This window comes from Equus caballus, chromosome 30 (genome assembly GCF_041296265.1).
Source record: "Equus caballus isolate H_3958 breed thoroughbred chromosome 30, TB-T2T, whole genome shotgun sequence".
Taxonomy (NCBI): domain Eukaryota; kingdom Metazoa; phylum Chordata; class Mammalia; order Perissodactyla; family Equidae; genus Equus; species Equus caballus.
In genome coordinates, this window is record NC_091713.1 from 13,393,087 (window position 1) to 13,407,294 (window position 14,208).

Sequence of the window (14,208 nt, forward strand, 5' to 3'; positions counted from 1 at the left end):
CTGTATTGGCCCCAGAGTCCTCAGATGAAAGGAAAGGTCGTTTCCCTTAGGCGCTGAATTGAATAATCATGAATAACTATTTCTGCTTTTGAAATGGAGATGTTCATCCTGGGAGCATACCCAATCATCTAGGAAAGCCCTGGAGTCCAAGAGATGGACAAAGGAGGAGCAGAGTTGTTACCCTGTGGTCCTGGTCAGGGTCACGCCCAGAAAGCCCGCATGAAAATGTACATTTCCTGGCAGGGGCTGTGGGAAGCAGCGAGGGCCCCTGGACCCCTCCAGAGGCCTCATGTTGGTGGATGGAGCCGACGTAAGAGCCAGAGGAGCGGTCTCCCAGGCAAACCCAGGACCCTGTTAGGACGCATCTGGGGAAATCAGGCTGACAACCACCGCGCTTCCCAACATCCTGCTATCTGGAATATGCTGTGCCTAAGCACCTGGGAAGGGAGGCAGCAGAACACCCCGACAAGGGTTTGGAGGATCGAATCCCCCCTAAAGTGCCTTCCTAACCCTGACCTGTGGCCATCTGCTCACCAGGTCTTACCTTCCGTGCTTGATAAGTTAGTAATTTGGGGAGCTCCAAAGAGTGTCCCTTGGCAGAGATTCCAGCAGAGCCCCCTTACACATGATGGAGGCAATTCTGTGCCAGGACAGAAGGCCCATTTCATCTTGCTCCTGCTTCGCTCGTCTTGATTTCTGATCAAAGCAGTAATCCAGATTTTAATGGAGTTCGCTCATACTATAAAAATATACACAGCGTTTAACTTGAGAGGCGCTGTAAAGTGTGAGTCTGTGCACTTAATCTGTGGGGTGATGATAAAAAGAACCGTGATGGCGATGAAAGATCCCTGCCTTCTGCTACACGTAAAATGACGAGGAAACTGAGAGCTGGTGGTACTTGGGATCCTCCTCCAGGTAAAGTGTGGTTTAATCTTGTCATTAGTCTGTGCTCTTGCATCTTTATTACAGCCGCTTAATCAGCAGGACTCGGAAATGTTTCTTGTTGTTGTTGTCAAATTCTCCATATTTCTCTCACGTTTTTATTTCCTTTCTTCCGCATCCTTGGCATCTGTTCTTGAGACACTGGAGAATGATTCCCGACCCTCAGTCTACTTTTCTTTATTCCCTGGCCCCCGCAGGAAAATCCTACACCATGATCGGGAGGGACGATTCCATGCAGAACCTTGGCATCATCCCCTGTGCTATCTCTTGGCTCTTCAAGCTCATAAATGAACGGAAAGAGAAGACCGGAGCCCGTTTCTCAGTGCGCATCTCAGCCGTGGAAGTGTGGGGCAAGGAAGAGAACCTGCGGGACCTGCTGTCCGAGGTGGCCACGGGCAGCCTGCAGGATGGCCAGTCCCCCGGCGTGTACCTGTGCGAGGACCCCATCTGTGGCACACAGGTGATTGGTTCTGGAGCTTGGCTGGCTCCAAGGTGGCTCTTCCCCACCTCGGAGGCTGGGGCACTTCCCCCTGTGACTCACTCCACATGTAAACTGGGGAGGCTCACAAGTGTTTACTTTGAAGTGACCTGGAACTTTATGGCCTGCAGCTGTGGGGCCATCTGCTCACCCAACCTAAATATTTGTACCTTGACTCTAATTGACAATGAGCAGGAACCACAATTGTTGTAGTATTTGGGGGAAATCGAATTCACTTTCTTTATGCCCCTTTCCAAAAAAAAGTACAACCTTTCTTTTGTTTAACAATAAGCCAAAATATTTACTGCTCCACACAAATAGCTACAGCCATTCTCGGGGCTGTTTATGGCTCTATAAACTGTGTTTCTGGCACTGGCTTGCGGCCAGATTAGTAGTGCTGTAGGAAAAAACTAATAACCACTTTCTAATTAGAACCATGATATAATTGCTAGAACTATGGAAGCCAAGAGAAGCTCCAGTTCGCATTTTCAGGATGTCATGCCTGTTACAAGCGTTTCTCCCTTGCTCTTTGACAGTAGATGGAGGGCTGACTCGGGAGCTCATATCCAGAATAATCTGGATAATAATATTCTGGGTAATAATCCAGAATAATTAATTCTTCCAGTCTCTGGCAGGAGGCTTTATTTTTACTTTTATTTTTTAGATAGGTGTTCATTTTGATAAGCACCTGCCTCATCCTGAGTGTGAGTGTGTTCATAGGTGAGGACCCCTCTGTTACCATGCTCTTCCCTGCTCACAGCATCTCTGATCCTTCCATTCCCACTGTGAATCCTCCGTTCCAAAGCTCCTCACCAATCGCAAGGCCCTGTGTGACCTGTCCCCTGCCTACTTCCCACTCCCCTTCAATTGCATCTGGGTCCCCAAAGAAAGCAGTGCCCCTCCGACTTCAGTGTGTGTATGAATCACTGGGGATCTTGTTAAAATGCAGATTCTCGTTCAGTAGGTCTGGGGTGGAACCCCTGATTGTGCATTTCTAACAAGCTTCCCAATGATTGACATAGTAGCAAGGCTCTAAGGCACTCACCATCCTCTGCCTTACCTCTGGGCCTTTGCACATTCTGTTCTCTGTGCATGGAACACTTCCCTTCCCTCTTGCTCTTCATCTGGCTAACTCCTTGTTCTTTGGGTATCAGCCAGATGTCACTTCTTCCAGGAAGCCATCTTGGATGTTTCTTCTGATTGTCAGTTGTGATTGCCTAGTTAGTTCTCTGCAACACTCAAAGGGTGGGTACCATGTCTGATTAAAATTGGCTGCTCATAGTTTTAACAGATGCATTAGATACTATTTGGATGTGGAATCTAATTAGAATGCAAACTAATTGGTCATGAAAACCTTAATCTGGTGGTTCTGAAGCGTTAGTCTTCATCAGACTCACTTGGAGGACTTGTTAAAACACAGGTTGCTGGGCTCCCCATCTAGAATTTCTGATTCAGTAGGCCTGGGAGAGAGCCCTAAGATGTGTAGTTCTAGTCTGTTCCCAGGTGATGCTGGTGCTGCTGGTCCGGGGGCCGCACTTTGAGAACCACTGTTCTGAAGCATAAGACTTGCTCAGACGGTATCTACACAGCACCTGTGATGGAAATCAGTGTCACCCTACCCACCGCTCCCACTCTGAGCATCACCTGGACATTCAAATATGCTAGAACCTCCACTCACTTTTGTAGCTGCATTAATGAAGTTCCACTTAGGTGAAAGATCTGGCTAAGTGAAAGCTAAGAAGAAGAGGAAGAGACCAACATCGTCTTTATTTTAACTTTTCTTGTCGAAAAATCTTAAAAAGTCTTTGGTTTATTTTTCTGCCGTAGTAAGTACAAAACAGTGAACACAACAGAATCTCTCTTTGAAATTTGAGGATTTTGATGGTCTTGGGTTCCAAATATTGGCTCTCACAGTTCAGAATTATAAGTATAGTTAGAGTAGAAAACTGTCAGAATATATACCGACCCTATTTGAATCATTTCTTTGAATAAATCAGAAATATGAGTTTCCTTTTCTCGTGAAAAAGACGAGTGCTGGTCAGACTCTGATAGCATTGGTCTGATAAGGCTTGACTGTAATTGCCAAGGGGTCTCATAGGATCCAGACACATCGCCCATGACGCTTTCTTTAGTCAGTTAATGAGTATGCCATGAACATGAATTAGGAACTGAAGATAAAAATTGATATCCTGTAAATAATACGGATGAGACACTCAGGCGTCTTGGGTGTTTTCATGTGTCTTTTACATTTACTTCTTATTTATAACTATACTAGCAAAAGTGGCCTAAATTTGGCTTTGGTTAAAGAGCTGGATAAATTGAGTGCAGTTAAAGCCAACCAAGTCTTTTCACTTCTTTGGAATATCAGTGCTGTCTGGACTAAAATCATATTTTACAACCTACCTGTCTCCAAACAGTCTAATCTTTGAAATCAAGATGCGGTCGTGTCCTTCATGTTTTCTCAGGTGAATGGACGGCCCAGGATGTCAGTTTGGTGTCCTCTGCAGAGAGCAGAATGGGCCCCTACTCCCCCTGATCACTTGGATACATTTGGTCTTCACATCTGCTATTTACAGATTCTGCTTATATTGTAAAATGGGTAAAAATATGTTCCATCCAATGTGTGCTCAATATTGATTTTCAGAAGTGAATTAAGCTGAGAATTGCACATGAGAACAGGATCTTGTTCCAGAAGGACTTTTGGCCTTTGAGAGGCATGTAGCTTTACTCTGCAGAATGGATGGCCAGGCATGAGCGGCTGGCGAGCCCTCCTCAGCCTGCAGCTTCAGCTCTGAGCTTGTGTCTTCCAGCTGCAGAACCAGAGCGAGCTGCGGGCGCCCACCGCAGAGAAGGCTGCCTTCTTCCTGGACGCCGCCATCGCCTCCCGCCGGGGCAACCAGCAGGACTGCGATGAAGAAGACCACCGCAACTCCCACATGCTCTTCACCCTGCACATCTACCAGTACCGGATGGAGAAGAGCGGGAAAGGAGGAAGTAAGTTGACCTGTCTCTACTCTCAGACTAGTGAGAAACCCCTCGTTGAGGGCAACCATCACCTTTTCTTAATGTAGTTCAATTTCACCAGCATGGAGTTCGTGATTTGGAACTCAAGATAACGATAGGGTCTGGGCTGCAGTTTGCTTTTGAACATCCAAGGGAAAAGGCTTTGCTTTGGTAAAGATAATTTATGAAGGTAATTGCCTTGGGAATGTGAGAGAACCAACTTAAGAAAACTGCTTCATAGTATCTTTTTGTTCACAAACCTTAAGGGTGCTGATCATGAAAGATGGATCTGTATCCTCCAGCCCTCCCAGCAGTGTTATTCATCGTGACCTTGAGTCCACTATATGGACCCGAAAGAACCAAAGTCATGTTTTTAAAGAGTCTATAAATCAGACTTGAATACCTAAGCAGACTCTGGCTGCCTCCCTCCCTCAGGTAATGCCCATCAGTGACATTTCCCTGTAGAATCCCTGGCCCATGCCCTGCTCTGTGAGGGAGTTACACTGCCAGGAACCCAACTCGATGGTTAGACAGTTCCCTCTTGGCTGTTTTTTCAAAGCTAGCACTGACGTTGGTGCATGTTCATCCCTTGTCTGCTGAGTAGCGTAGACTCTATGCTCAGTGGCTGAGTACCAGCGCTCAGCTCAGTATCTCAGGTGGGATCTTGCACTGTGGGCAGAGTAGTCCCTTGACCTCACTGGGCTTTCTAAGGCAAGTGCAGGCCACAGGGCTGGGCTGGCCAGGCTACAGCTTCCATAATCTCTCGATGTCCACTTCTACAGGGCTTTCAAAACAGGCAGTTGGCCCCCAGAGCTCTCTGAATGATGTCTCGAGGATGCTGGATGCCAGAAAAACAAACAAAAGTCCTGAGTCAGGAGACTTAAACTTGGTGCCTAGAAACTGAGAAGCTAATTGGCTAATGCAGAGGCAATCAACTAACGTAATTCTAGGTGGAGCCTAGAATTAAGACATCCAACTGGGATCTGTGGATGGGCTCCCCAGTTTCTCCCCAGGTCTCCTTGTTGCCCAAAGACTTGGAAACCACTACTCCTGGAGATAGCTCTTGGGGGCTTATGTTGCCCCAAGTGGAAGCTCTCTCCTTCTCCCATCTCATTGCCTCTCTTGGCCCAGTTTCCTGCCATTATTCCTACTCCTTAATTGTTGTTGTTTAACTCAGGTTTAATGAGGTATAATTTACATTCAGTAAAACTTACCCTTTTTATATGTCATTAGATGCGTTCTGACAAATCTATAGTCATATAACTACGACCACTATCAAGATATAGAACAAAACTATCGCCACATAAATGTCTCTCTTGCCCCTAGTAGTCAGTTCCCTCCCTAGCTCTGACAACCACTGATCTGATTTTTGTCCTTATAGTTTTGCTTTTATCCAGAATATCATAAAAATGGAATCATATGATCCATATGTGGCCCTTTGTGTCTGGCTTCTTTCATTTAGCATAATGCATTTGAGATTCCTCCACATGTTGCATATCAGTCGTTCACTTATTTTTCTTGCCTCCTGCTCCTTTGGTTTTGACTGGGCCTAGAGACTTGCCCCCTATCTCTACCCCGGGACTCGGGCTGGAGTTCCACTAATCCAGGCTAGCCTTCATGGCTCTGACCATCAGCCTTGGCGCCCTGCCCTGGCTGCTGCCCAGGAATCTAGAGATACCGGCCCTCACTTGCAAGGCGCTGGGCGGCCAGGCAGAGGCACCATCAGCAGCTAGGTCTCTACTGAAACCAGCAATGGTGATGAAGGTTTGACTGGGGATGAGCAAAATATCTTGAATGGGAATCTTTCAAAAGAGGTTGTTTCTCAAGGAAAGGCTCACGCCATGTACAGCACTTCCACTTGGAATAACTTTCTTAAAGAAGAAAAGAAGGCATTAGGAGAGGGATGAGAAGAGCCAGACCTTTAATCCGTAACAGAATTTTATCCATGTTTCTCCTAACAATCTGGGGGCTGGCTTTAAATCCTGCCCTCCCTGTTTTTTCTCAGTTACATCTTAGCAGGGTGAATGTGCGAGTCTAAAACATGTTTATCTTATTCTTTTAAGCTGTCAATAATAATAATAATTGGACCTTACAGTGGATTCTTGTCCTTTTAGCAAAAGGTGACACGCAAAAGGTCTGAATCTTGAGCCAAGGGTTTCCAAATGACACTGAGAAGAAAAACTCAGTGTTGGGATCATCTCCTCCTCCTTCTAGCTTTCAACACAAGCTACAACTCTGGTTTTGGTTTTTCACTTTTTTTCATGATTTTCTCAATTTGGAATCGGAAAGTAGGGAGAAATCTTGAAAACAAACAGTTACTTAAGTTACTTCAATTATAAGAACTTAAAATTCAGCTTCCATGACGGTGTAGGCTAGGACATTCCTAAACCCAATAATCCACCCAAGGTCAGTACTTAATGGATCTCGAGCATGTATTAAATATTTAACATCAAACTCATCTTCTTCCTATTTATAAATTGTGAAAGTGAATTGCTTTTAAATAATAAATTCAGGTTAAAGGAAAAGGCAGATACCATTAGTGGCTTCCAGAACTTCTTTAGGTACTTTCTCATGTGTCTGTAGATGAGAACAAAGAAGGGGCAGGAGTGAAGGGGCTGATATGGGGGTGAGCCCCCAAGGATCCGGAGATGTCACCTGCCAGCCACAGCACCCAGCTTCTCTCAAGGAAGGGAATCCAGGCCAGAATGCACACAGCTCCCGCTCACAGCTTGCTTGACTTCAGTGAATTTATATCTGTTTAAAATATAATTAGGAGATTTTGAGTGTTGTTTAAAATGGAAATTTTGTTTACTTATATATAAGTAATAATCCCTGTGGGCCTGGCAGCCGGAACTCAATTAAGGGAAAGTTTATTAATTAGTCACCCTGCAGGAAGCAGACAGCAGAGCGTGCTGCTCTTAACTGGCCATTAGATACTTAGATGATGGATTCAAAGAGGCCTCTGCTGCAAGAACTAAACACACCGTGTGTATATATGCACCTGAATCTTACACACATATATGTGTCCTATACACGCACATATGCACATATAAGTAGACAGACAAAAATGTTTTAAACACGTCAAGATAGAAAAGAAACTTCTGGTGTATCACTGTTTTTCAGATAACACTAGGTTAAGCTGAAAGTATTTCCCTGGTTTCAAAAGTTTTTGGAGCATCAGCGGGACCCATCCTTCACCCATCACGGAGCCTTCTCCTGCTTTCTAGGCTAGACCTGGAAAGGCTTGAGGACCCCCTTGGGAATTCCAGCATTGGAGAAGAGAGCCTAAAGCCCCGATGGTCAGGAGCTGCTCCTCGTACTTGCACGGATGAGTGTCTAGAGCAGGATGAGACTAGTGATACTCCAGGGTAATACACTCATGATACTGACGTTTTACAAGTCCTGTTGATAAAGGTGGTTTTTAAAAGCATCACTTTGATGAGTAACCTGAGCTTTCAAACAGCTGTTGCCCAGGATCTAGAATGACACTGGGTCTCTGATTTGTTCTTTCACTTTATTACCACTAGCGGAACCTAGAGGCCAAGCGTGGGCTGGGCTGGCTGTGTCTGCGCACACGGACGAGTGTGCATGCTTATGGGCATCTGGCTGTGCCTGCACTCATCTGTTTACACGTCTGAACAGACTGTTTCCTTAACCTCAGTTTTCTTTTGACAACCAACCATTCTTTCTTTATGTGTCTTGGAACAGCTTGAATCACCTGACGCCCTATCCAGGGCTGTGTGGTCTGTATGACTCTAGAGGCCCATTATTTGGGTGGTAGATGGGGGAAAAGGGATCTAGGAAAGAACATTGTTTCTAAAGGAGGCAGAGAGGGGCCTCAGCTGTCCTTCATACAAAGCTCTGTGCAGTGAGGACAGCCACACACAGCCGGGGGGTACTTCTGGTCTGTCGTCTCCCCCTTGGTCATTATGAAGTGACAGTTTTCTATTTCTCGATTTTTGTAATATGATTTTTAAAATCTTTGGCCAGGAGACAATATTCTAAACAGCGCAGTCTGGAATTCCCATAGTAATCTCTCATGGTCTTCCCGTCACCGCCGTCTCAGCAGCATTTCCAGACCTCTGAAGCCTGATCCCCACTCTGCCACTCTCAGCAGATAATCAGCAGCCTATTTAAGGTGAAGATAGAGTTAACCTGGTGTATTGCCTCAGCCTCTCTCCTCTTAGCTTCAAAATCTCCTTGTTCCTGCACCTGGGTCCCCCTGCTTCTCTCCCACAGGTGTGCTTCCTCCTTCTCCTTGCCTTCTTTATCCCGTCCCCTTCTGTCTCTTCTGGGACCTCACCAATTGGGACCGTCAGTCATCTTTTCATGCTTTTATTTTCAATCTCTCCTACCACCCAAGCCAGAGCTAGGTGGAAGGAAGGGAAGAGGAGGGCAATGACATCAACAATTTAAAAAAAGCCTTATCTGGACCCTACTTCCCCCTTGAGCTGCCTTGTCCATCAAGCCTTTCAGATTCTCCCTTTGTGTAATGTTTCCCCTTTAAGACCCATGACAGTTTGGGGAGTGGTAAGCCGTTGCCTTACTCCACCTTATATTTCAATCATCTGTGGGCTTGTCTAACCCCATTAGACTTCAAGTTCCCTGAGGACAAGCCCGTTATCCATCTGTCTGTCCTCCACAGTGTTACTAGTGTGCCTGGCACATCAGTGCTCGGTCTCTATGTGTTCAATCAAATAGAACGCGTGCTGTCGTTTTATGATTTCTCTATTATCTAGTTTAGCTGTGTTTCAGAAAGAGAAAGACCATCCAGTTACTCTTCATGTAAACAGATGGTGTGAGTTCAGTGAAGCCCTCTTATGTAACACAGTCAGAAGGAGCTGGTCAATTGAGAAAGTGAGTTGGAAAGAGGATTCATATAAAATGATACATTCACACCATAAATATTTTATTTCAACTTAAAACATCCAAATGAGTATTTATTCATCAATCTCCTCAAACAGGGCCGTGGCTTCCTCTTTGAGATGAGTTTTCAACTTAAGGTTCTGGTTTTTATAAAAGCCACTCAGATTAATAGTCTGGTTTTTGCTTTAAATTTCTTCTAAGTGATTCAAGAACTTAAAAGACACTTGTGCAGCCAACTGGATATAGACTTTTCTAGACTGTGAAAATTTTTTCCACTTTATAATTTCTCATTCACACCTAATTCAGCATCTTAAAAAAAAAAAAAACAACTCATTTTTATCACATCTTTCCAAAGCATTGGGTTTAGTTTTTAAAGAAACATTAACTTTCTTTACACAATCATGTTTTATTGGTGTATATAATATTAGATTATGTTTTTATCTATACTGACAAGTATAAGAGTGTGTAGACAAAGTAGCGGGCGGCCAGCACTGGCCATGAGTGTTCAGTGAGCCGTGGGCATCAGCCAGCCTGCCTCACACAGGGGATGGAGAGCATTGGTTAACTGGCCAGGTGGCAAGGCAGTGGTTCCACTTTGCTGCACATTAGAGTTACCCAGAGAGCTTTTCAGTGAATCTCAGTGACCATGTCACACTCCAGGCCAATTAAATTAGAAAGCCTGAGAGTGGGAGCCAGGCATCTATCTTTTTTTAGATTCCAAGGTGATTCCGACACCTTGCAGCAGTGTTTGGGAACCACTAAGTTATGGAAAGGTGAGTTAAAAGAATGTCTATGTGCTTTCTAGTTATCGCTGGATTTTCATCTTAGACTCAGCATTAATTTTCTATGAGGTTTTGGGCAATTTATTTAACATCTGTGAACCTCATTTCCCTCATCTATAAAATGGAGCCAATTCTTGCAATACAGGATCATCGTAGGAACTAAGTGATATTAGAAGAATTTAGCATTTCCTGGCACCTCCTAGGTGCTCAATAAACTCAGCTGGGAGAGTGGCTCAGGAGTGGGGTAAAATTAGCAAATTGCTTCCTGTAGAGAGAGTAAGGCATGTGGGTAATTTGGTTTGGTCAGGCTCTAGACTTAAAATATACATATTAGAATATAAATAAAGGATTCCTCGAGGCAGACTGAGTTGTGTTCCTTTAACCCTGCAGCTGTGATCTCAGAAATCTGAGATGTCGATGAGGAGCCTGCTCCTATCTGCTATTAATTATCACGTTTCATTCATTGAATTGATTATAGAACTGCTTTCTTTCTGACCACCTGTAGTCATGTAAATTCTTTTTTTTTTAAGATTGGCACCTGAGCTAACAACTGCTGCCAATCTTTTTTTTTTTTTCCTTTTTCTGCTTTATCTCCTCAAATCCCCCTCGGTACATAGTTGTACATCCTAGTTGCAGGTCCTTCTAGCTGTGGCACGTGGGACGCCACCTCAACGTGGCCCGAAAAGCAGCGCCATGTCTGTGCCCAGGATCCGAACCAGCGAAACCCTAGGCTGCCGCAGTGGAGTGCGAGAACTTAACCACTCGGCCACGGGGCCGGCCCCATGTAAATTCTTGGTAACAGCAAATGGGCTGTGCTCACTCCCCTTGTACCATTCTAGAGTAAGCGCCATGGGTGAAATTCAGAGTTCTGACGACTGACACTCCAGTGGGCGTAGAGCAGAGTTGATTTTCCATTGTCTGAATGTGACTCTCACTTTGAGTCATGCAGTTATAATTATAGGTATTTTATATACTATTCTTCAGCACAGTCTAAACTACGCCTTTTGTTCTCTGTGCTCTGTTTTACTACATGAACATTATGCATTTTATTCCATTACATCAAATGGACTATTAGAGTCTGAAAGTCCAAACTGGTCCCTGCCTTTGCTCTTTAATCTGCGGTGCACGTGGAATATCTGAGCTTCTCCTGTCTATATAATTAGGTTGCAAAACAGATGATATTTTGCTTTAAAAATAACTATTTCCGCAGCACATTGCCATGACCTGATCTTGCACCATAGAAAATGGCATAGAAGAGAAATAACATTTCTTCCCTTTTAAGGGTTTTTACTGGGGATAGTGTAAGGTAAACAAAATATCATGTCCTTGATGTGAAACGTTCTTGGCCATAGTAACTGGAGAGCCTGACTTGAGCTGCTGTGCTTTCTGTAAATTCATCACCATTTTTCTCAGCGCTAGATGTCGAAATTGACCGTGGGATGGGGTAGAGACAAGATTCGGGTTAGGACAGTGGTTCCCGGATGTTTTCATCCTACAGTGTGAGCAGCACCTTGCCCTCCCACATCTGCGCTGTCATGTGGGCTCTGCCTGCAGATGTGTGGGCGCCCAGACACTGCCCACATGCTCCTCACACAGCCACCAGGACCCAGACACACCCACATCCTACCCTGCATCCACTTTCTCAACCCGCTGCTCTTCCACTTGCCCCAAATGAACTGAGGTTCCACAGCGGCAAGTTTCCGTTTCTACCTTTGCGACCCTCCTTCCACCCAGAGTAGGGGAAGGCAGAGGGAATAGCAGCTGTCCTAGAAGCAACAGGAGGTGGGCCCGGTCTGATGGTGTGAGCTGGGCCACCCTGGAAAGGCAGGAATCCAGAGGCCTGAGGAGCAGGAGTCTGCTGCTGCCTGGGGAGCGAGGGGGACGAAGGGAGATGACCCAGGAACTGGGGTGCTGTGCTGAGGGCCACACTAACCTGGGAGAGTGGGGCCTGGGAGAGAAAGGCAGCCTTGTAGCTCCTGCTGCCTCAGGAACTGGCTGAGACCACGCGGTGTAGGATGAAGAGCACAGGTCTTGAAGGTGTGAATCCTCCTCGACCACTGACAGCGTGAGCATGGGCAGGTTTCCTTTTTTGAAAAATAAAAAATGCTTTAATGAGATATACTTGAGACACAATAATGTGCACATAAAGTAGATAATTTGATAAGTTTTGTCATGTATATATATACCCATGAAAACATCACTGCAATCAAGATAACAAACATATCCATCACCCCCAGAAGGTTTCCCTGGAACCCTTTGAAATCGCTCCCTCCAGCTCCTCTGCCTTCCCCAGGCAAACACTGATTGGCTTCAGTTCCTATACATTAGTTTGTATTTCCTAGAATTTTGTATAAATGGAATCATTTCATACAGTCTGTACTCATTTGAGTGACTTCTTTAGCATAATTATTTTGAGATTCATGATACATGCAACAAAGTGCATTTATTTTTATTTCTAAATAATAAATGCCTATCCATTCACCAGCTGATGGACATTTGTGTTGTTTCTGGTTTTGGGCTATCACAAATAAAAGTACTGTGAACATTCACGTACAAATCTTTGTTTGGAAATACATTTCCTTTTCTTTTGGGTAAATGCCTAGAAGTGGAATGGCTGGACCATATGATAGATGTTTGTATAATTTTTTAAGAAACTGCCAACTGTTTCCCAAAGTGATTGTACCGTTTTATATCTCCACCAGCAGTGTATGAGCATTTGAGCTCCTCCACATCCTCACCAGCACTTGGTATTGTCAGTCTTCTTAATTCTAGCCTTTTTATATAATAGATATATAGTATATCTCACTGTGATTTTAATTTGCATTTCACTAGTGACAAGTGATGTTTAGTATCTTTTCATGTACTCATTTGGCATCCATACATCTTCTTTGGTGAAGTATCTTTTGCCCTTTTAAATATTGTCTTTGTCTTATGGCTAAGTTTTGAGAGTTCTTTATATAATCTGGATACAAGTCCTTTATCAGAAATGTGTTTTGCAAATATTTTTTCCCAGTCTGTGTCTTACCTTTTTATCCTCTTAACTATGTATTTTGAAGAGCAGAAATACTCAATTTTGATGAAGTCTATGCTATCTATGTCTTTTTTTATAAATCATGTTTTTCGTGTCATGTCTAAGAAATCTTTGCCTAACTCAATATCAAAAAGGTTTTATAGTATACTTTCTTGTAGAAGTTTTATAATTTTAGGTTTTATATTTAGGTCTTTGATCCACTTTTAATTAATTTTTATACATTGTGCAATGTGTGGATTAAGGGTATATATGGATTAAAGGTATATATAACAATTATATATATGTAATTGTTCCAGTATCGTTTGTTGTAAAAACTATCTTTTCTCTACTAAATTACCTTTGCACCTTTGTCAAAAATTGTTTGGAGCCAGCCCTGATGGCCTGGTGGTTAAGTTTGGCACACTCTTTTGTCTGTTGATCTTGTATCCTGCACCCTCACTAAACTCACTTAGTTCTAGCTGCTTTTTTAATGTTTTGCTGAGGAAGGTTAGCCTTGAGCTAACATCTGTGCCAGTCTTCCTCTATTTTGTATGTAGGATGCTGCCACAGCGTGGCTTGACAAATGGTGTACATCTACACCCAGGATCCGAACCCATGAACCCAGGCTGCTGAACCACTCGGACATCGGGCCAACCCCTCTACTTGCTTTTTTTGTAGATTCTGTTAGATTTTCTACATAGATGATCACGTAGTCTGCAAATAAAGACAGTTTGACTTCTTTCTTTCCAACCTAGATACATTTTATTTCTTTTTCTTGCCTTATTGTACTGGCTACAACCTTCAGTACAATGTTGAATGCAAATAGTGAGAGTGAACATCCTTGCCTTGTTCCTGATCTTAGAGGGAAGATGTTTAGTCTTTTACCATTAAGTGTGATGTTAGCAGTAGGTTTTTCATAGACACTTTTTATTAAACTGAAGATATTGCCTTCTATTTATATTTTGCTGAGAATTTTTTATCAGAAATGGATGTTGAATTTTGTTCAATGCTTTGTCTCCATCTCCTGAGAGAATCATATAGTTTTTCTTTTTTGTTTGTTAATATGGTGAATTATATTGATTAATTTTTGTTAACCAACCTTGCATTCCTGGCATAAACCCCACTTT

The 14,208-nt window shown here is 43.7% G+C and overlaps 1 protein-coding gene across 3 annotated transcripts in view; it reads left to right on the forward strand.

Annotated features, from left to right (window-relative positions):
• The window catches only part of KIF26B (kinesin family member 26B), a 441,074-nt gene that overhangs the window by 358,477 nt on the left and 68,389 nt on the right, over positions 1-14,208 (forward strand). For all 3 annotated transcript variants that reach the window (XM_023632451.2, XM_023632452.2, XM_023632453.2), the window contains 2 exons: positions 1,140-1,402; positions 4,231-4,414. In XM_023632451.2, the coding sequence (XP_023488219.1) occupies positions 1,140-1,402; positions 4,231-4,414 (447 nt within the window). The remainder of the gene's footprint in view (positions 1-1,139; positions 1,403-4,230; positions 4,415-14,208) is intronic.